This window comes from Lactuca sativa, chromosome 5, assembly GCF_002870075.4.
Source record: "Lactuca sativa cultivar Salinas chromosome 5, Lsat_Salinas_v11, whole genome shotgun sequence".
Taxonomy (NCBI): Eukaryota; Viridiplantae; Streptophyta; class Magnoliopsida; order Asterales; family Asteraceae; genus Lactuca; species Lactuca sativa.
The window spans coordinates 196,746,929-196,770,194 of record NC_056627.2 but is presented as its reverse complement, the minus strand read 5'-3'; the positions used below and the strand labels follow the sequence as shown (position 1 = coordinate 196,770,194).

The following is a 23,266-nucleotide window of genomic DNA, read 5'->3' as shown; positions in this document are numbered from 1 at the left end:
ATCAATGGAGGTATGTTTGATATCGATTGATTTTGGGATCGTTGACGGATTGTTGTTCTTTGATTTCGAAGATTTTGGAAATTAGGAACTGGGAAGATGTTACAGGAGAACGAACCTTAGATTGTGAATGAAATGCGAATGACGACAATTTTGTGGTTGATGGTCAAACTGAATTCGCATATGAGTGTATCAAAATCGTGTTCGCATCTGATAATGTGCTTTGTTCAATTTTGGAGTCAAAAGCAGTTCGCATATAAAAGCAAAAATGTTCGCATTTGGTTAACTGGTTTGAAGGCCAAGAATGTTCGCAGGTTATGATATGGAGTTCGCATATGGGTTTCAAATATGAGTTCGCATTTGGTTAATTGGGTTAAAGATGCGAAGCATTTGTAATGAACGTGCGAAGAATTGATGATGCGAGGTTTTCACTGTATAACGTGAATTGGGGAAGAAAACAAATAGTTTCGAATTTGGCCTCTTATATTTTCACGAAATGGCAAAATTAGCCCAGTTTCGCAAGTTTGAAGAAAATGCAGAAATTTTCAAAATGAGTACGTGCAGTTTCGCATTTTTGGCAACAAATACCCAACTTCGCATATGGGTAATAAAAGCTGAGAAATTGCAGAATTTTCAGTTCTGGTCCTTGCAGTTTGTGCGAATTTACGCTTTATGCCCGGTTTCGCAAATGGGCTAGAGTTTCGCATATTTGGTTGTTTTTGGCTCAGCGGGTCCCTGTAGAATTCAGAAAGTGACAATTTCTACCCGGATTTTGAAAAATCTTGCAACTTTCACCCAAAAAGTCAAAAATTTTCATAAATTGGAAATTTTTGTGGCTTTTTCGTGATTGTTTTTCCGTGCAAGATTTTTGGTGATTCATTTTTGGTACACATTAAGGGGGATATTGTTTTGTCTATTCCTCGGGCGCTTCTCATCCTTAGTGGGTTTTGTAATCATTTTTTTATTATAAAAAGGGGGAGAATGATGGGTATTCGAAGCTTCTCGGATTTGTCGAATATTCGTTTGCGGATTTGAAGACCGATGTTACTTCGAGGGGGAGTTTGGTCTTGATCGCGCTACCTCGTTGGAGATTGAAGCCGGACATCCAATCCTAACTTTGAGGGGGAGAATGTTAGGGTGCAAAGTCATGCTTGGATGTAGTGTTTAGGCTTTCCTCTTTGTATGTGTAAATGGGTTGAGTCTTTCCTATAAATAGGAAGTGAGTGACTCCCATTATGTAAGTGAATCCATTTAGAGTGTTAGACTAGAGAGAGAAACTTTGTACAAACCCATTTGTATATTCTTTCTAGATCTAATAAGAGCTTACAAAGATTTATTTACTCCTTGTGTTCTTTATTTTACATGATGATTCACTAGATCTTTCTAATTCCGCACATGCCATCATAATCAACACCACTACATAATCTTAGAATATGGTTTTCCTTAGCGGGTAAAGGAGCATGGAATTATGTGTCCTCCCATCTCCTTGTCATAGATTTACATGTTTTCAAGGGGAAAATATATACCACAGACAACAATTGTCATCTATATGAACTCAGACTTAATCCAGAGCCAAAATTGACAGTTACTCAAAACCAAAAATTTCTCTAAGCAAGCCTTTGTTTTTCCGCAATTTATAAGTACGAGCAAAAAACTTTATGTGAGGGAATCCCCTACAAAGCCTTCGTACATGGTTCATGAACTAGATTTTGGCGAAATGAAATGGGTGTCATTTTAAGAGATAAGAGATGAATATGCATTCTTTCTTAGCACCTTGAAGTCTGGTGCTGCTGTTGAACCACAAGCATGGGTCATCCCTTGCCCACACCGCTGTAGATATTATTATAATGATAAAAGTGGAAAAGCTAAGTTCTTTCCTGCGATCATGTGGTACTTCCCTCATGAATGTTTGAATGTTAATCTATTACATGAGTGATGACCTTTTTACACTCTTTTCTTTGTTTTTATTTTTTTATATGTTGGAGAAATTTCAAGATGTTGAGAACTATGATTGAGATGGATTTTGCAATTTATTTTTGGTTGTGTCTCAAAACTATCATTTATTTATCCGCCTTATGTGATTTGTGTAATTTGCTTTTAAATGTGTGGGTAATTCATTGTGTAGCAGATCGACATGTTGTGTTGCGGATGAAGAAGCTTTTGTTGGTCTTTTGGTGTGATTTGATGATTATTTGTATCTATAGTTGCTATATGTTTATTTATCGACTATGAATTTCTACTTGATGCATTTTAATGCCTTACAATCCTTGGTTGAAAGATTAATAGATCAAAAGGGTGGGGTTTCCATTGGATGAAATTTTTTACAACTTTAGAATTGAAGAACAGTCTTTCCCTTTAATTTGTGTTAGAATAGAAGTGGTATATCTTTGATGTTTGTCATTCAACTTATGTGGTCTCCTACTTTCAAGCAATTTGTTGATATAATGGATATCTACAAGCAACAATTCTACATCTTGTTTTTCTGAAATCATATGTTAAAATTTTACGTAATCACTATGATGTTTCTTCCTTTATATATAAGATCTTGGTGTTTGGAACAATGTGTGTTTGTCATTTTTGGTTTTTGGAATTTGTGCAGCAACCACAGTTTTCTTTTTATTATTATTTTCATTTATGTTAAAAAAAAGCATTGCCATTTTTTATGAAATGATTGAGACAATATAGAGGATGAACTGCTTGTCATAGCCATGGAAGCATGCATTTCAACTCTCTAGAATGTCAAAGAAATTGTGTGTATTTATTTGCAAGAAACGATAAAACAGTGCGATGAGTAGTTGCGACATGGGCTAAGGGGGGCTTTTGATTATGAGACTTTTGTTGTAAAGTATATGCAATTCCAATTTGTATGCTCTCACTCAATCGGTCTTCTTTGAAAATGATTTATTTACATAAATCTTTATTGTCTTGGACCATTCCAAGTAATTATCACTATATCAACAATTTTCATTAGATAATCGCTACCTATTAACACTATCTTTTACACAAAATTGATAAAAAAATAATGTAAAAGACAAATATCTTTGATTGTGCCAATAATGAAGAGCGCTATTTAGAGGACTTTGAAGGAAAAAAGTTTAAAGACATACTTCGCCATTCTTGTGGCCGGATCTGTGTAGGATTAACTTGTAGTTATTTCATCTTGTATGGAAGGGAAACCAGGGACTTCCGGCTTGTGAATCTTATCACAAGGCATGAACTTCATTTCCCTTACTTCCATTATGACTATTGTGAATCAAGAGTGGTTGGTATCCTTGTCTTTTCACCTTTATTATCAAGTTGGGTTTTTGTTATGTCAAGAAGATTCGACTATTAGATATTGTTTTCTATAGCGGGTAAAGGAACATGGAATCATTTGTCCTTCCGTTTCCCCATCCTTTATATATATATATATATATATATATATATATATATATATATATATATATATATATATATATCGGGTTAGGTTATTGTGTTCTAACTATCAATTGTGTGCATGTAGGATTGATTGTGGACCTAACTCTATATATGTACAGGTAAGATATATACCCTAAAGTGTGGTAGTTATTCATTGAAAGAAAGCTATTTATGTGAAATAAGACTCAATCCAAAGCCCAAAACCGACGTTGCTTGGACCCAAGTATTTTCCAAAAAAATACTTCTTTTTCCAGATGCTTTTAAGTTCGAGTGAAAACCTTTTCAAAAGATCGGTACAAGGTTCATGAACAAGATCTTGGTGAAATGAAATGGGTGCCATTTGAAGTGACAAGAGATGAATATGCATTTGTTATTAGCTCCTTGAATCATGGAGCTGCTGTTAAACAAACTCATGGATTGGCCAGTCAGAATACAAGAGAGAAGATGATCCTGATAAAAGAAGAGAAGACAGGTTCTTTACTGCAAAGTTGTGGTACTTCCCTCATGAATGTTTGAATATTAATCTCTTGCAGGATTTATGACTTGTTAGCATTACTATCTTTCTATTTATCTTTTTATATGTTGGAACATTTTTATGTTGAGGACCAACAGCGGTGGACGTGGATTTTGCAATTTAGTGTTTGGTTGTCATTCAATCTTTACTTCAGATTGCACATTTATCAATTATACATCCCTTATATAATTAATTTACTATTCTATTAAATTACGTGTTAAAATAGTAGATAAATAAATGTGAGGCTTGTCATTCATTTAAGAGTGCGTTTGGTTCGTTGGAATAGAATGGAATCGGAGGAAAATGAATCCAATTCCATCACATTCTAGTGTTTAGTTCAACTTTGTATGATAAAATTGAAATCCTAAATGAAGAATCTTTCCATCAAATAGGGGAAAACGCTTTCCTTCAAGAAGATGATGTAATTAATTCTCTACTATGAAGGAAAATGACATTTTACATTATTACCCTTGTTTTATTTCACAACATAACCTCTACCAACATCATCCAACACTGCCACCACCACCACCACAGGATGGAGGATTTGTGGAACGGAGCTTGATGGAGAATTTGTGTATGTGCGTCGATGAGAAAAAAAGGGTGGAGGCGTACGAGAAGAAAAGAAAGAATGTGAATCAAGGCAAGTCACTTCCGTTTATTTCAGATGTGGATAAAAGTCTGATCTTTTAAGAGCCTTTTAATAGATAAACAAACAGGACCTAAATAGAATAATAAGTCCAAAAATGGTGGGACGAATGTCACGGTTTCAATGCAAATTCTAATCACCAACCTCCTAAAGAAGGTTACAAGTTTTTTTGGGACATTCCCATTTTATACCAAGAGTTTCTATAGATTTACAACTAACATATTTATTTTATTGTATGAATCATGAAACATATTATATTTTAGACAAGTAGTGTTTTTCTTCTTTTAATTGTGATAGTTTGTGGTTTATAGTCGAGAATCATATGATTTTGTAGAAGATGTTTTCTCATGTTGTTAGGGTAGCAGTTTATGACACGACACAATAAGAATAAACGACACAAAACAAAATTGAGACAAAACTGAAATTTGAATTCGTGTTCGTGTTCAAAATTCAACATGAAATTGACACGATCTAACATTTGTTTGTCACGTTTTTTTTTCATGTTTGTCGTGTTATGTATGATTAAGCATTAATTAAATAAACAAATTGTTATTCTACGTTATCTTTATTGTGTCGGGCCGTGTTTGTCGTTTTTTAATTAGTTATTTTTTGTTTTACCTAAAAAAACACGACATCGTGTCATGTTGTGTTCGTGTTGCATAAAACAATGTCGTGTCGTGTCGGACAAAAATACGACACGGTGGCCCGATTTGTCACCCCTACATGTTGGTACGTCATTAACATTGAGAAATATGCAAATATCACAGCTTAACATGCACCTATTATATATATAATTCTTTAATTAATGAGAAATCAAATATTCTCATATCTTTTATTTCTATCAATCTTCCTACTCACCAGATCAAAACATATGTTAAAATAAAAAGAAGGGATTAAGAGCAAGAACTAGTACATTCCATTATGGGTGTACAATAAACCGCACAAACCGCATAAACCGCCTGCACTGCACCAAACCGAACCGCATAACATGGTTTAAAACACTTGTGGTGCGGTTTGTATTTTTGTTAAACCGCATTATGCGGTGCGGTTTACGATTACAAAATTGTGGTTCAAACCGCACCGCGTTGATAAAATCAGTTAATATATATCTTTATTCTAATAAAAGAGTAGCTCTTTTGCCATGTGTCACCATGTTAGACATTGTAATTAATATCATGACACTTGTCAATCTATTGACACTTATAATTAATATCATAACACTTGTCAATCTATTAATTCTTCATTTCAAATTTCAAATTTCAAAATTTAAATCATATTTTAATTACATTAAATTAATAATATTAGAATTAAAATAAAATTAAATTTATACCAATTATAATAAAATAAAATTTATACAAATTATAAGATGATATATTTTACGTATTTATATGAATCAACGATAATAATATTATATATAACTAAAAAAATATATTTTATTTAATAAGTCATTCAAAATTATTAATTAATAGTTTTGAGTTTCTACCTAGAAAGTTTAATTAATTTTGTAACCCTGCGCGGCTTATAAACTTTTATATATATATATATATATATATATATATATATATATATATATATATATATATATATATATATATATATATATATATATATATATATATATATATATATATATATATATATGTTAAAGACTTCAAATTATGTCCACCTCGATGAGCTGATTCCTCCGCCAATTAGGAGTCTACTATTAGGAGTCTAATATGGCGGTGAGCACCTTGGCTGCCTGCTTCATGGAGGTGCTTGCCTGTTTCACCAAAATGCTTGCTTGCTTATTATCATAACCAGTCTTATCCAATTGGAAGTCGGTCACCGCCTTACAAACTCCTGGGACGTAAGCTTCTCGCCACCGAGATGCTTCATTGACGTCATCTGCCACTCCAGCTTTCCTTGATGAGACGTGTTTGTATCTCCTATTCATCTATCTCTTCACGTAATTGCTTTACACGCCGCTATTGGTTTTACCAAATATAAATTTTAATTTCGACCAACAAGTTGATTAATTTGAAGCCCTAGGTTTTATTTCACCATCGATTTATGAATCCCTAAATCGATTTGTGAAGTGTTTAATCAAAGTTATCCATCTGCATGTATATTGAATCCCTAGAATCTAGATCGAGCTGTGCAATCTCCAACTACAAGTCACCGACTATTTTAAGCCAATAAGAAACCAATCTCTTTCCCATGTTTATTCTTTCCAATCCTTCGTCTCCTGTTTGTCGTATTGCTCTTCTTTGCTTCGTCAATCATACAACTCGCCACCTGCTGCTTTGTTTGAAGTGCCCATATCTCCAGCTCTCCGCCTCCTGCTTATATGACTGATGAGTCATTGCTTATTAACCGACATCCTCTTTTATGAAAAATTCCTAATTTAATTGCCTGCTTAGTCACAATCCTTCTTCTCTTCTACAGCCACCTCTTGCTTAGTTTTGTGGGTTCAACTTGCCACCTCCTGTTTCTTTTATCTCTATCCTAATTTTGGTAACAACTGCCTCCCACTGCCGGTATACCATAGCTCCCCTCTCGCTCACATGGTTAAAGACGTTTACAAGATAGGATGATAAAGAGTAATGCCTTTTTCCGCCTCCGCTTCCCATGTTTAGGTTCTTTCTCTCCCTTCTTTGTTGCAGTTTATTTAGAAGCGTGTGTGAGTTATTTCGATTTTTTAAATCTTTCTTAGCCCTAAACCCACCATTGCTACCCCTATTTCGTATCACTTTCACCCTAAAATCGACGAACATCTATCAGTGCTTGCCACTGCTCCCTCTCTGTCTCTCATCATTTGCATTTGGGTGCCAGATTTTCAACGACTTCTAACTTGATGGTGTTAGAATCCAGTTTGCCATTTATTGTTTCTGGTGGGAAAAAGTTTTCTTTGGTGATAGTATTTCTACTCAAATTCTTAATATCTTAATTTTCAGCAATTAATTTTCTACTCAAATTCTTAATTTTCAGCTATTAATCAACTATTTGTTACATCTTGCTCATCATTTTCAGGAAGGTTGGATGATGAACAGCCTGCAAAACATAAAAATAGGGAATGATTTGGAAACACTTTGCGCGAGACAACAAGTCTGGGAGCTATTAACCCATTCAAAAAAAGGTATTTAGATTTGCTTGTAGTTCTTTTGATTTTAATATATCAATTTTGTAAAAATTTATTTTGATTCGAGTATGTCATGTAATTCTAATAATTTGATGACAGGGAAATGACACACAACATGAAAACAGAGCTCGGAGGTATACATTAGTTTGAAGGTATGTTCTGTGGACAAATTCTGTTAAGGCCCTTACTTGATAGTTGTTATAGATAAATTATTTTTGTTGCTAATTGGTTCATTTTCTTCCGATGATTGTAAGGATAACAAATAGTGGGATTATTTTTGTACTTTGAATTGATTTTTATCTTAAATCTCCTTAGATAATTCAAAGGCTTATAAGAGCTCAAAATTATAATTTTATCCATGTATCAAGTAAGATTTTGGAGAGGATTCTTTTCCATTATTAACTAAAATTACATGAAGTTAAAGCTGGGTCCTCTTCTTTGTACATATAATTTGGATGTTGTCAAAGTAACAATTTTGATACCCTTTTTTTGCATCTGAATGCAAGCAATACCAATGTACATCCATTGGTTTGGATTCTATAATACACAAAATTAGTTGTTGCTTTTGCATTTGTTGGCTTTTTCCATAAAAAATAATAAATGCTATTAATAACAATATGCTTTCATTGACCTGTTTATTATAGAAGCATAGTTTCATTTCTTCCTATTACAGGGTGCGGTTTTGGTTTTGTTTGTAGGCAAAATTTCAGAAATAACAACTTACTTTCATTCGTTTTGTGTGTATTATACCATTTTGCTTCGAATTATTTCTATCATAAGTCGATGGAAAGAGGCTATCTCTTAACACCTATTATAGCTTAAACAGAAGCATATGATGTGATTACTTGTTAATGTTACCATAAGAGCAAGAAGTCCTATTTATTTTCATCCTTTAATCAGCCTAAAGGACGGTGGTGTTCCTTTTGACATGTAATTTCATTTTGCAGCCTCTTAAGTGGGAGCTGAGATAAAATGATGTGATGAGTCCACCTTGTGGCTGCTTCAGACCAGATAATCCAAACCTGCATATTCTTGCAGATGGCATCTTTATAGAGGTAAGCTTACTTGGAAACGAAATTCCACAAGGAAGATACATATATGTTTCTATTTCTTGGATTTAGCTCTTATGGGTTAAATGCAAAAACTTAACCAATTATAGCATACTACTTTGATTTTTTTTTTTGGAAAACATATCACTTTTAGTTTTTTATAAAACAAACCTATTAGAGCGTTGTACTTTGAGTTTTTTTTAATTAATAAAACTAGCCAATTATAGCATTTGACTTCGAGTTCTTTTGAAAGATAACCAACTATAAAATTGCACTTTTAATTTCTTTGTCAAAAACTAACAAATTATAGCATTGTAATTTGATTTTTTTTTTTTTGAAAAACTAACCAACTATAACATTGCACATTAACTTTTTTTAAATCAACCAATTATTGCATAGCACTTTGAGTTTTTTTAAACAAACCAAATATAGCAATATACTTTGTGTTTTTTTAATAACTAACCGATTATAGCATTACACGTTTATTTTTTCTTAAAACCAACCAAATATAGCATAGAACTTTGGGATTTTTTTTTTGGAAAACTAACCACTCGGATCATTGCTCTTTCAGTTTTTTTTTTCTTTTTTTTAACCAACCAATTATAGTAATGAACTTTTGAGGTTTTTTTTTTAATTTACACATAATAGCAACTTACATTACTTTACTGATTATAGCAAAATATAACAAATCAAGTGTATTGCATATGTTGGTAGCAAAATGCAAGTATGTTGCCATTGTGGGCTATATACTGTAATATATGTACACTCAATTGTTTTAAGTGAGTATTCGTTTCATGTAATCTATGAAGTTCAACTGAGATCTGTTTATGTTGTGTTACCCTTGATGTTTTTTAATCCTAGATTTTGATGCCATCTACCGATTTCTACCGCATGGGTTGAGTTTCTACTGGCTACCAACCTGCTAATTATATAAAAGAAAATCCTAAACTTGAAACCTAATTTCTAGCCATGGCTCTGAATGAGCGGCATTTGGTTTGTGGATGTTGTTTATTTGCTAATTTTATTTCATGATATGATTATTCAAGTTGTGCTTGCCATTAATGGTGTTGTTCCCAATTTCTAGGTGTAGTGAGTCAGACTCTGAAGTAGACATTGATTCTGATTTTGTTGCTGAAACTACTTTGGAAGGAAGAGATATTTGGGGCTGTTGGTGATGAGTTTCAGTACTTTAAAGGTGGAAATTTTAGTCCAGCTTCAGCTGTGGAGACGGTCTGTGTGTTCCCCAACCCCAAGAACCCTTCAAAATGTAAGTTCACTTGGCTTATTTACTCATTACACAGTCATTAATCTTGTGGTTTTATCTTTTTGTTTCTTCATTCGTAGTAGCAGGGGAAGAGACTATGGCTATTAATTGGGATGAAAAACAAAGGTAATATTTTGTTATTTTATGTGTTTTGGCTGCCTTTTGACTTTTTACATATAAATTTCACATTTGTTCTTTCTCTATCAAATCAATGTCAGTTAGTTTCCTAACAATCTGATTATGCTGGTGAACAGGGGAACAAAGTGTAAAAGTTCTTTCCATTCATGCCAGCATTCATCTTCCTTATCTTCATATGTCGATGCATAATCTCTCAGCTGTGGTAATCACTATTCATGAGATGTCTTTTTTAGATAGATGATCAATCTTAACAGTCATTAATAAAGCTGCTAAATTCTTTTACTTTACTCATTAATAATTTGATGGCATATATTTATCTTTCTAATTTTTGTTAAGTCTTTCAACAATGCATGCACTTCTGCTTCAGTTCAACTTCAACCTACTATCCCTTACGCATTTACAGTCAACAAATACTTACGGGTACATTTAACATTTCTAAACATGTTACACACTTATTTCCTGAATTTTTTTTTTATCTTTTTATTTTGGCATGAGGATTATGTGAATCTTGCCTTATGCAGGCTAGGACTTTGGCAGTTATCCAGAAAAAGATGAAACTGCCCTTCACTTCTTTTACTCTTTTCTTTTGGTAGTTTGACAACAAAATAGTCCCACCATAATATACCCCTTTTTAGTACCTTATTTGACCATACACTTCACATAAAGTACAATCATTTTTTTTTTCATGTAATCAAAGTTAATCGTAACCACTCTAATTTAATCGAAATTACGAATTAGTTTTTAACTATATGCCATCTTGAAATATATATTTTTACTGCAAATCTTCAAAAATTATCCAATTCTCGATATGTACTTTTTATTGTGCCTTATTTTAACTTTTTTACAAGATCTTAGACTTTTTACATTGTACTATTTAAGTTACCATTTTCACTTAACCGTGATCGAACTTCGCTTCGGAATTGATTCTCTAGGGCCGTGATTATCACGGTCCTCAGCAGTTTCCTAGTATATATATATACACACACACGAAAAATACTTTGACAGAGAAATGTAATCAATATTTCTTTAAATTTAATTAATCCAAAAATTCATGCAGTGGCCAAAAATTTTCATTATGTTTTCTTAACTTATATATATTGATAAGTAGTTAAAGACTATATTTCAATGACCACGAAAATTTTTAATTACCACTTAGTGAGCCTTTAGTGACGACAATGATAGTATAGTCATTAAATTTAATGTAAATAATTAGTCAAACCGCAAAATCGCATGCAAATCGCATAAACCGCCCGCACAAAACTGCACCGTATAATTTGGTCTAGAAGGTTCATGGTCGGTTTGCAGTTTCTAAATAACTCAAACTGCATATGCGGTGCGGTTTGCGGTTTTGGCTCTAAACCGCACCGCGCACACCCCTACATTCCATATGTCATTATCTTATATAAGTACAAAGATTAATAGAAACAAAATATAAGGTAATATTTAATTTTTCTTAATTTATTATGATTTTTTATTACATTGGCATATATTATTTGTTAATTGTTATTTATACACAAAAAAGATAAGGAATATGACTTATTAAAGTAATTAACTTTTCGGTTTGTTGACATATGGGTAACTATTTTTTTCGTACACATCTAGCTAACAAACTTGTTAGAGGTTACTCAGATGTTTAATTTACTCTTATTTTCCGGATATAACTAGGTCATAATGGTCATATATGAATACTTCCAATAAGTTCGTTACCTAGATGTGTACGAAAAAAAAATACCTAGATGTTATCAAACCAAAAAATTAATTACCTTAATAACTCATATTCCCAAAAAGATAACTACAGGAAAAAAATTATAAAAAAAAAGCTTCCTAAGTTTAAAAATCAATTTATTTCACCTATTTTTGTTGGATCAGAAATCTCAAACCTAAACATCGAACCCGGGGTGGGAAGATAGCAAACAGGGAGACGAAAATTGTTGATATGTATGTAAGCATCCCTTCAGATCCGCAATTGATACATCACGAGGACTACTTCTGCTGATTTCTTGTTAAATTACTGTCCAATCTCCATCGCCGCATCTTTCTCACTCGATTAGGTAAATTATTACTGTAAGTACATATCGATTTTGTGCATGTTTGTTTATATGAGGTTTAAGAGCATCTGGATGCTAATGTGTTATATATCACAAATCTGTTTTCTCCTATAAACTCTTGAACAGTGCGAGAAAGCCATAATCATTATTGTTAGTAGATTAACTTTATTTAGTAGGCCAAGCTACCGGGTGCGGGCTGACTGTAAGTCGTAGGCACGGAGGCTCGGGAGGAACGGTAGGGTTAAGGCACTAAGCCAAGATACCCGGTGCGGGCCGACTGCAAGTTGTAGGCACGGAGGCTCGGGAGGAGTGGTAGGGTTGAGGCAGTAGGCCAAGATACCCGGTGTTGGCCTACTGTAATTCGTAGGCACGGAGGCTCCAGGGGAGAGGTAGGGTTGAGGCGGTAGGCCAACAAACCCAGAAAATTTTAACCCGATGGTTGACTGGATTCGACATTTTGATATTCCATCCGGATAATGATCAGGCTAGTCAAGGGTGTTTGTGGTTATGAGCTAGCAGTGATGTGTATATTGATTCGGGAGTTAATGGAAGCATTATCGGTCGGCACAAAAGGTTCATCCCCGAATTGTCTCCCATTGTTCATCATATGCTAGGAAATTCTGTCATCAGAATTAGATTTCTCTAGAAGGATTATCGAATCTCTTTTGTCCAGTAAAGAGTTGTCGGCAGCAGAGTATGATTTGTGGTTTCGTTTTCTGGTAGGAGCCTTAGGTTTCCAGGCTTGAGTAGTCCGTCTAGGGAATAAAGGGAATGAAATTAAGCAATGGTTCGTATGGGCGGTCTGATGGGGAGTCAAACCAAATTTAAGTTTCCAGATTGTTGATCTTCAGGTAAAGTAGGATTGGTCGTTACGTGAAATTATGGATTGGGTTTCTTTGAGGTGGAAATTTTCTTCTAGGTTTGATCTTCTTGGGAAGGTCGTTGTGAGTTCAAGTTGTGGAGGTGCCCCTCAGGATGTCAGGCATGCCAAGGACGGTAAGGGATGATTTCGAGGAAAAAAATCAAATTTAAGTGGGGAAGAGTTGTAACATCTCAATTTTGAAGAATGAATTTTAAAGCTTTATATGTATTTTCCCAGGGCAAGTCGACGAGTTGGGAGGCGCCAACTCGTCGTGTTGAGTTTTCATGGTCGGGTACTTTTTAATGTCTACTCGACAAGTTGGAAGGCCCCAACTCGACAAGTTGAAGGTTGAAAATGAAAATCCTAATTTTCAGGGTTTTTCACCCTATTTAAAGACTTTATAACCCATTGTTAGCCTCCCTCATCGTCCCCTCAGTCGAAAGAAAACCCTAATCGTGCCTCTTTCCCCATTTTGAGTGTGTGTGAGCTTAAAGAGTATTCTTTGGTGATTTTCTTGAAGGAGCTTGAAGTTGGTGGTGCAAAGTTGAAGGGAGAAGGTTTAGATCTAGTGTCTACTCTATTGTGGCAACCATTTTGAGGTATCAAGTCGATACCTTGGCCTCTTGTTGCTTAGATCTACTTCCATGGAAAGATATTGTCATTCTTGGTCCATATTGGAGTCATTCTTGGAATGATGCATCGTTTGAAGTTACCACTTCAGATCTGGATGTTTTATGGCACTCTGAGCCTAAAGTTCCAAGGTTTGTCAAGTATTGGCCCTCCTTCATGCCCTAAACCCCTTATTAAGCTATGAATGAGTGTTTAAACCCCTTTGATGTTACGCATGGACGTAAAGTTAGCAACTTTATGTGATATCTTAGTCCTACGGGGACCATATCTATAGTTTGGAGCATTAGACTCGCTTGAGAGGCGGCTGAATGAGTTAAGACAAGAAAAAACTTGACGAGTTGCTCTGCCAACTTGGTGATTAGGCTCGGGGTGTCCTCGATCTTCTGTATGAACTCGCCGGTTTGTCTTGATGACTCGACGAGTTGACTCGGGGTTTCGCGGTTTTCTGAATTCTAAAGGCACTCGACGAGTTGCTAGATGCACTCAATGAGTTGGGTCAACATGGACTGTTGACTGTTGACTTTGACTATGGTTGACCAAGTTTCAATTTAAGGATATTTTTAGTAATTTGAGGTTTTGGTGAAGTTAGTCACATGGTGGTTGTAGGCGGTTGAGTTTTGAGCTGTGGTTCGAGAGTTGGATCTTGTCAGTCACTGCTGCTTGTGAGGTGAGTTTTCCTGACTATACTAACAAGGTTGAAGGCATCAATGTCGGCCCTTTCGATTTTTATCCCGGTTATCTTATGATTGAGTATTGTAGTGATCTGTTATATCAGTATCCTGGTAAATAGGATGTTGTTATGCTTAGGGATCGGTTAGATTTGCTTTTTATATGTTCTGGCTATATGTTGTCCAGTAGCTTGTGTTAATGTAGTATTGTTGGGTTGAGACTGTACTGTTTTGTGATGACAGTCCAAAAACCCGGTAATGTTTATATCAGTACATTATATGTATGTTTATCTGTTATATGTCGACATGGATTGTGTGTGTGTGGTTGGGTTGAGGTGGGCATGGTTCGTGCTGAAGGCTAACATACCCAAGGCGGCCCGGATAAACCGAAGGCCCATCGGGGCGTACCAGTCAAACCGAAGGCCCGGAAAACGGTCTAGACAAGTTGAAGGCCCAGCAAGGCGGACCAGACATGTTGAAGGTTCTCAGAGCGGCCCAAACAGGCTAAGTCCCGGTGAGTTGGTCTAGCCATGTTAAAGGCTGAAGGCCCGGTGAGGCGGTCCAGACATCTTGAAGGCTCTAAGAGTGGTCCAGATAGGCTGAAGGCCCGGTGAGGCGGTCCAATCATGTTGAAGACTCTGTATGCATGTTGTTATTTGTATATGTGCTACTGTTGTGTGTTGGTACTTTGGGGGAGCTCACTATGCTTTGTACTTACAGTTTCAGTTTATTGTTTCAGGTGCTTCAGATGTTTTTGGCAAGGCGAAGACGTGACCATACACATCCTCGCGTTTTGGAAATAGGATTTCTGGGAAACTTTGATAATGTGAACGCTTTGAAAACTATGTTGAAAAGGATTCTAATTTTTAAATAACGTTTTGGAATTAATTGGTTTCGTAAATGCTTCTATAGAAAAAGGGTTGTTTTGAAAAGTTTAAATTTTATTGAAATTTTATGGATGTTACACACATGTTGTGGACTATTATTTGAATCCCTAATTTAGATGGAGTCCCAATGTCTCCGAGCATCCTGAGATAAAAATGCGTTTGTATAAGTGCATGGAAAGACTGGTTAGGAATCGAGACACTTATATAAAGACCGATTCTTAACTTGATGTTTATAAATACAAATGGGGATTGTTTGGATACATGGCATCCTTAACATCATACTTGACACATCCACCAAGTTGGTTGCTATTTTTGGTTACAGTTTTAGTGCAGTTTTTCTGCATTTAGTGCACTGTTTAGTGCTATTTTTTTATTGCTTTAACTAGACTTCTAATATTGTTTTATTACTGCAGTTGAATGGTGGGACAAATTCGAAGATGAGGTTCCCGAAATCAAGGCCTTTGCAACAAAAATTTTAGGCCTAACATGTTCAGCTTCGGCTTGTGAGCGAAACTGGAGTACATTTAATCAAGTACACACAAAACGAAGAAATTGGTTGACCATCGATAAAATTTACAGTTTGGTGTACATCATGTACAACAAGAAGCTGAAGAATAATTTTATCAAGAAGAAAAAAGCTATCCATTGAAGTTGATCCCCTACTTGTTGAAGAAGTGTCTTCTGATGATGAATGGGTAGCCGACCTAAATGATGATGAAGCCGACAATGGTGGTGAAGGTTAAAATGGTAGAGAAATTGGTGTTGGAGGTGAATGTTCAACATCAAGAAAGAGGAATGATGTTGAATTTCATTTGATTGATGAAGAGGACATGGAAGATGATGATGATGTTTGCATTTTTGTGATATGGATTAAGTTTTCCTGTTTAAGACTTCTATGATTATTTATGTTTGGTTTAGACTTTTATATTGTTTTTATAAGTTATATAATATTTCATAATTACTTTTATTATTCCGCCTCAAGGTTATGCCTCGTTTCGCCTCGAGGCTTACGCCTCGTGAAGTGGAGGGTAAACGCCTCAAGGCTCATTTCCGTATTTTAAAACCTTGGTTGTAGATGAAAAAGCTTTTGTTGGTCTTGTGGTGTGATTTGATCAGTATTTGTATGTATAGGTACTAGAGATGAGCTTTAGAACCGTTGGAACTATATAGGAACCGAATCGGATTTAGTCATAAGGTCCAATTATCGGTTCTCCACTTTTATAAAAATCGATCCAGGTTCTAACACATGTTCGGTTCTAAAAAACTCGGTTAAAAAACCAGAACCGGAACGAAATTAGTCCTGTATTTTAAAATGTGCATAACTTACTCATATGAAGTTGGAATTACTTGATTTTTTTCCAAAATGTAATTTGGTGTTTGTATTTCATTGTAGACTACAAAAACACATATTTTGGCTAGATATTGAATCCGATACAGGCCCAAAAGACGGAATATCTATGTTGCATTTTTTCTATTTCTAACATTTTTTTGTTTATTTTTTTTAAATATGCATAACTTACTCATATGAAGTTGAATTTTTTTTTTCTATCACTTAGTTTGGTGTTTGTACTTCCTTTTACACTATAAAAAACTTATACTTTGGTTAGATATTGAATCAAATATTGGCCATGAAAGACAAAATATCAATGTTGCATATTTTATGTTTCAACATTTTGTTTTCTTTTGAAATATATTCCGTTTTTTAAAATGCACATAACTCATCTATATAAAGTCAAAATTAGTTGAGTTTTTTACAACATGAAACTTAGTGTTTGTACTTCATTTAAGAATATATAAAGTCATATTTTTGTTAAATATTGAATCATTTACAGCCCATGAAGATATCATGTCATTTACAACATATCAACCAGTCCTAGTTTTAAAAATAACCGAAAAATTGGGGACCGTGACCGGAAGTCAGGTTCCCGATTCCTATAATATAGCAAATCTGGTCCGGTTCTGAACTTGTCTGATTCTAAAACTGATCCCTAATAGTTACTATGTAATAAATGTTTTTACTATTAGAAAAAAACACAAACTATTTACTATTATTTTCATTTTATGGAAAAAAAATAGTTTTAAGTTAAATAATAAATGTTTCAATAGTTATCATTAATAATTATAGTGTTAATGTATATATTTAATATGATAAATACCTTATATATAATAATAATAATAATAATAATAATAATAATAATAATATTTAGTAGAATTTATTAAATTTTGATTAATAAAAAAATTAAAATACCACATAATATATAATAATGACATGTTGAATTTATATAATATAAAAATCTAACATAATGATATGCCACAAAAGTCTTAAGAGAAGTATGTTAAAATGTTTTCCATTTATTAATGTAAGATTTGAAAATTAATTTATTTAAAAACCAGGTTATTTTAGTAGGGTGTGTATTTTAAAAAATAATTTTTTTTTTTTATTTCTTTTTCAAGATATCTACAAATATGGTTAAAACTTTTTACTTTTAAAAAACAAACGAGACATCCAACGCCGTAGCAAACACTACAGCAACACCATATCAAACACTAGGGAGACGAAAATCATTGATATGTATGTAAGCAACCCTTCCAATCCTTGTTGATACACGAGGAGGGTTCCGCCGATTACTTGTTAAATTACTCTCCAATCTCCATCCCCACATCTTTCTCACTCGATTAGGTAAATTATTTCTCAAGTACATCTCGATTTTGTGCATGTTTGTTTATACGAAGTTTAAGAGCGTTTGGATGTTAATGCGTTATATATCACGTATCCGTTGTTCTCCTATTAACATTTGATTTGTGCGATAGAGCCATAATCACTATTGTTAGTAGTCTGACTTTCAATTTCATCAATACTCAAACTCCAACGCTACAATTTTCACACTCGATTGGGTAAATTATTTCTCAAATACATCTCTATATGATTCTGATTACCAATAAAACCATGAAATACATATCTTAGATTAGGTTTTTGTCTAGACTTTCTTTTCAATACACTAGTCATCACTTTAGGATCCTGTTCATTAATGAGTCAGTTTTCTTTCTTTTCTTGCAACTTTTGTAAAGTTCGATTTTTTTAGAAGCCAGGGCAGCATTTTTATATGTGTATGCTCGTCCCTGTTTACAACTCTTGTATCTTACGTTGAATTTGCATCTACTAAGGTTTCAAATATTTTTCTTTTTGGCAAGTGTAGGAATGACTATTACAAGTAGTATGAGTAGAAATCAGAATCATAATAGCAGTAAGAGGATCAAAACTTGTGACAACTGTGATGTGGCACCTTGGTCAGACCTTAACCATGATGCGCTTTTTATAGTTATGATGCGACTCAGAGTTGCTGATTTTGTTGCATTTAGTGAAGTTTGCAAGTCATGGAGGTCACTCGCTCTCCCTAACAAGAAAAGGTTTATGGCATCCAAATCACCCATGTTAATGCGTATCTCTACTTGTGCTTCTAATAAGAAGTGGATCTGCCTAGAGGACTTTGAAGGAGGAAAATCCAAAACCACACTTCCCCATTCTGGTGGCAGGTTTTATCTTGGATTAACTTGTGGTTACTTTATCATGTTTGGGAGGGAAACCAAGGACTTCTGGCTTGTGAATCCTATCACAAGGCATGGACTTCATTTCACTCCTGTTCCCATTTTCTATTGTGAATCAAGAATCAGGGCTATCCTTGTCTTTTCATCTATTATATCTAAATGGGTGTTTGTTATATTATATAGATTCGACCATTTCATATGGTTTTCTATAGCGGGTGAAGGAGCATGGAATCATGTGTCTTCCACTTCCCCCATCATTGATATACATGCTTTCAAGGGGAAGATATATACCATAGACTACGACTACGACTACAATAGTGATAGAGGGGAAGCAAGACATTTATGTGAAATGAGACTCAATCCAGACCCCAAATTGACCTTACTCAAAACCAAGAATTTTCCAAAGAATGACTTATTTCTCCCAAAGTTTATTAGTTCGGATGAAAACCTTTATTTGATAGATTCCTTTCCAAATAATTTGTGGAAGGTTTATGAACTTGATTTTGGCGAAATGAAATGGGTGCCGTTTGAAGAGACAAGAGATGAATATGCATTTTTCTTTAACGGTTTTAAGCATGGTGCTGCTGTTAAAATAGAGTCAAAAGACCAGAGATATGATGATCATGATGAAAGTGGAAATGGCAGGTTCATTGCTGGAAACATGTGGTACTTCCCTCATGAATGTTTGAATGTTAATCTCTTACATGAGTGATGATTTGTTCTCACTCGTATCTTTGTTTTCTATTATTTTTCTTCATATGTTGGAACAATTTAAAGATGTTGAGAACCAGCTATGGTTGGTTTGGATTTTGCAATTTGTTGTTTAGTTGTTTGCATGACTATCATTTATATATACGCCTTATGTGATCTGTGCCCTTAGCTTTCAAATGTGTGGGTAATGCATTATGTGTTCACATGCGGTGTTGCGGATGAAGAAGCTTTTGTTGGTCTTGTGGTTTGATTTGATTATTCTTTGTATGTATAGTTACTGTATGTTTATTCATTAACTATCAATTTCTACTTGGTGCATGTTAATACGTTAGAATCCTTTGTTGAAAGAATAATAGATAAAAAGGGTGGGGTTTTCATTGTATGAAACTCTTTAACACCTTTAGAATAGAAGAATAGTCTTTCCCTTTGTGTTAGAATAGCAATTGAGGAACTCCATGTACGCATCGCGTTTTCATTAAAAAAGTTGCGTGCATGACTTCTATAAGTCTCATTCTCTTCCAACCGTAGCAATGTACTTGCAACACGTTGCATTACCTTTACACTAAGTGTCATGTTTTGTAAAATATATTACCATCTCCAAAATAGTAACGTACATCACTGTTTCATGTGAAACAGTATGTGTCGCATACATCTTGATTATGCATGCAGGCATAATCACTGCACGTCGATCACCTTTGTCAAATATTCCAATTTTAGCATTTTTACCATTTAGGCGTTTACACATCATCTACTACTCTAAACTCGATCTCAATCAACTCCAACAATCACAACAATGATTATCAACAAAATTCTCAAACTAAAATGGTGAACTATCATAATACATATAAAATGACCAAATTATCCTTATGATCAAAATAACTCCTTGACACAACTATTGGTGATTACATCAACTTAACTCACAATTATGTTACACCTTCACGTGTTTTACACAACAGGTGTTAGAAATATGTAGTTAGAAACATGTAGTGAATGTTTTGTATTGAAGTCCAGGTATCGGTGGTAATAGAGACGATTTGATCTTTTAATATAACCTTCATTTTAGACCCTCTTCTATGTATACCTTCAAACAATCCCTTGAGACGGTCCACCTGGATGACACTTTAAACAATGGTTACGAATCTCATACGAATTCCCTAAATCCCCTGTTGTCAACTACACGAAACGGTTGATTGTCTTTTATACATGTGAGCTACAAATTTCCTACACTTTTCTTGGCTCAAGGAACCAACTTCCAAAGAACTAGCCCCCGATTCTTCTGATTTTTTAAAGCTCAATATATATATATATATATATATATATATATATATATATATATATATATATATATATATATATATATATATATATATATAGTTGACTCTTGCTTTGTAGATTAATAAACAAGTACATTATTACAATGATTTTTTTATGTGATTTCCCATTGCATTAATACCATTTTTTTCGAATTTGCACACATCATCTGTGCACAAAATATGGGCATTTCATTTGGTCTACGCCTGTCACTTTTTCAAAATGTTTCCATACCTATGATCCTTTTTGGCCACCACCTTTATTTTCTTCATCAACATCAACAACTGGTGGATTTTGATTAGGCTCCTTGACTTAACTCACTTTCAGATTCTTCTTCCATCTACATGGAGAACAAAATAGATTCTAAAATAACAGATTAGGAAAAATTAACCATTTAAGCAAAAATAACTGATTAAACAAACATAACATATGGAAAAATAAAAACACACCAGATTATATCATATGGTAAGCACTAAGCAGGAAAGCAAACATAACATATGGAAAAATAAAAATAAATCAGATTATAACATATGGTATAAGCAGGTAGCTAAATCATATTATAAGATATGGAAAATAACAGCAGGTAAGCACTAAGCAGGTAAACACTAAGCAGGTAAACACTGAGCATGTAGCTAGATAACCAAAATCAGATTATTAGTTTAAACTTTACAATAACAAAAAAGAAAATATGCTATAAATTGTAATTACATATGCAAAAATAAGAACAAACCATCCATAAACTCAGAATCAAAAACATGCTATAAGTCTGCACTTTATAGAACAAATCGAATAAGCTAAATTCAGGGGTTCAAGAAAGAATTTGCATCCTGAAAAAGTGAGAAGTGAGAAGGACTTACTCCTTTGTCCTTACGCAATCAATAAAAAATATATTAGGTTAGCGATTCGCCGATTCCTTGCATCATTTTCACCTTGCATGCTCTCATTCAATGGGGAATCGTGTGTTAGATGGTCATCTTTGAAAATTAATTTTGCATTAAATTTTGTCAACAACTATCATTAGACAATCTCCACCCATTAACAATATCTTTTACATAAATAAATTGATAAACATCATGTAAAAGATATGGAAATTGAAGTAGGAAGGTGTTTTGGTAAAAAATTAATCAAGTGTAAATCAACCAAATTGTATGAGAGGTTGTGATGTTGTAATCGAAGCAAATGAGCAAATCAAAAGTGCAACATCCTGGCGATAAGGTACTTCTAATTTGAACCCTACAATTTAATTATGTTGCATATTGGTCCCTGAGTTCAAGAAAGTGTGCAAAAAGGGCCATAGTGGCATTTTCGTAATTTAGCCTTACGGAGTATGCCATGCATATATGTGTACAATGAGCATACTAAGGCGCACCCTAGTACACTGGCCGTATATCTTGTACACAGGGCGTACTTTCTAGAGATGGAAACCCTAATTTTTAGGGTTTGGCTCGTATTTAAACACCCTTATGGTCTCATTTCCCCTCACCACATCAGCCTCCATCCCTCTTGATATGTTTTCAAACTCTTGTTCATCTTGAGAAGCATTTCGAAGCCTAAGAGTGTGTGTTTTTGTGATTTCAAGAAGAAGGAAGGGAGTGAAGTTCATCTTGGAGGAGTGAAGCATTTTGGATCTGGGATTTGTACCTCTTTTGAAGTTAAAAATCTTGAAACTTTATCCCTCCATCATATAGATCTAGAAATGGGTGTTTTAATGTTGTTTTTGGTCCCAAAAGTTTGATCTTGAACATGGCATGTTCTTCACTTATTAGGTTGTATTTTAAGACGTTAGTAGAGGACTTAAGTTATAAAAATGGAGTCTCAATGGTTGGTTTTGTCCTATACATGTCATTGAGAGTCTTAAGACATTAAGATGTTGGGTTTTCATGGATTAAGCACTTATTGAGCCTGCAAGGTCGTAAAGTTGGAAACTTTATGACTCCAAATGACATTTTGACCTTGGATCTGCATTTGGATGTGTTAAGTCATTATATTAAGCATTTAATGGGAAAAAGAAAAAGATTGTGGTTACGCCGAGCGTAACTGGGTGTACGCGCAGTGTACGCAGTCAACGACCCTGTTGTGGTCAACGGAGTACGTCCAACGTACTTCTAGAGTACGCCCTGTGTACGTTTACTGAGTTGAATCGACTGGGTTGACTCAGTTGAGTTAAGGATTTTGACCAGTTTGACCTTAACTTTAACAAAGTTTGACTCAAGGGTATTTTAGGTATTTTGGATGGCGACTTAGAATTTCTCCTTTGATTGGATAGGTGACGATTTAAGCTAACATTTGGAGTTGAGGCCTCATCAGCTACTTTTCAGGCTGTGATGTGAGTTTTCCTCACTGTACATACGGGTCGAAGACACCAAGGCCGGCCCATTAGATTAGATATCCTGTTATGTGATAGTATGTTATCATGACTGGTATGCTAGTAGATAGGATGATGTTATGGTTATTGAT

The 23,266-nt window shown here is 34.4% G+C and overlaps 1 protein-coding gene and 1 long non-coding RNA gene across 16 annotated transcripts; both read left to right on the top strand.

Moving 5' to 3' along the window:
• Positions 1-6,254: 6,254 nt before the first annotated feature.
• Positions 6,255-16,327, top strand: LOC111876577 (uncharacterized). Of its 15 annotated transcripts, none has more exons than XR_008232366.1 (10): positions 6,529-7,192; positions 7,389-7,447; positions 7,587-7,692; positions 7,795-7,847; positions 8,643-8,750; positions 9,829-10,011; positions 10,089-10,134; positions 10,263-10,566; positions 12,016-12,197; positions 15,094-15,648. It is a non-coding gene; the product is annotated as an uncharacterized LOC111876577 (long non-coding RNA). The 15 variants fall into 15 exon arrangements; XR_008232359.1 differs by lacking the exon at positions 6,529-7,192 and adding an exon at positions 15,655-16,327 and having other exon boundaries at positions 7,199-7,447; positions 12,016-14,994; positions 15,094-15,180; XR_008232360.1 differs by lacking the exon at positions 6,529-7,192 and adding an exon at positions 15,655-16,313 and having other exon boundaries at positions 7,199-7,447; positions 15,094-15,180.
• A 2,113-nt stretch (positions 16,328-18,440) lies between these two features.
• On the top strand, positions 18,441-19,499 carry LOC111876600 (uncharacterized). The gene has a single exon (XM_023873149.1). It carries the CDS (start codon positions 18,441-18,443, stop codon positions 19,497-19,499), a length of 1,059 nt encoding a protein of 352 aa, XP_023728917.1.
• The last annotated feature ends 3,767 nt before the right edge of the window (positions 19,500-23,266 follow it).

What these genes read in the sequence shown, in the direction of transcription:
- LOC111876600 (XM_023873149.1), top strand. Translation starts at nt 18,441, where the DNA reads ATGACTATTACAAGTAGTATGAGTAGAAATCAGAATCATAATAGCAGT.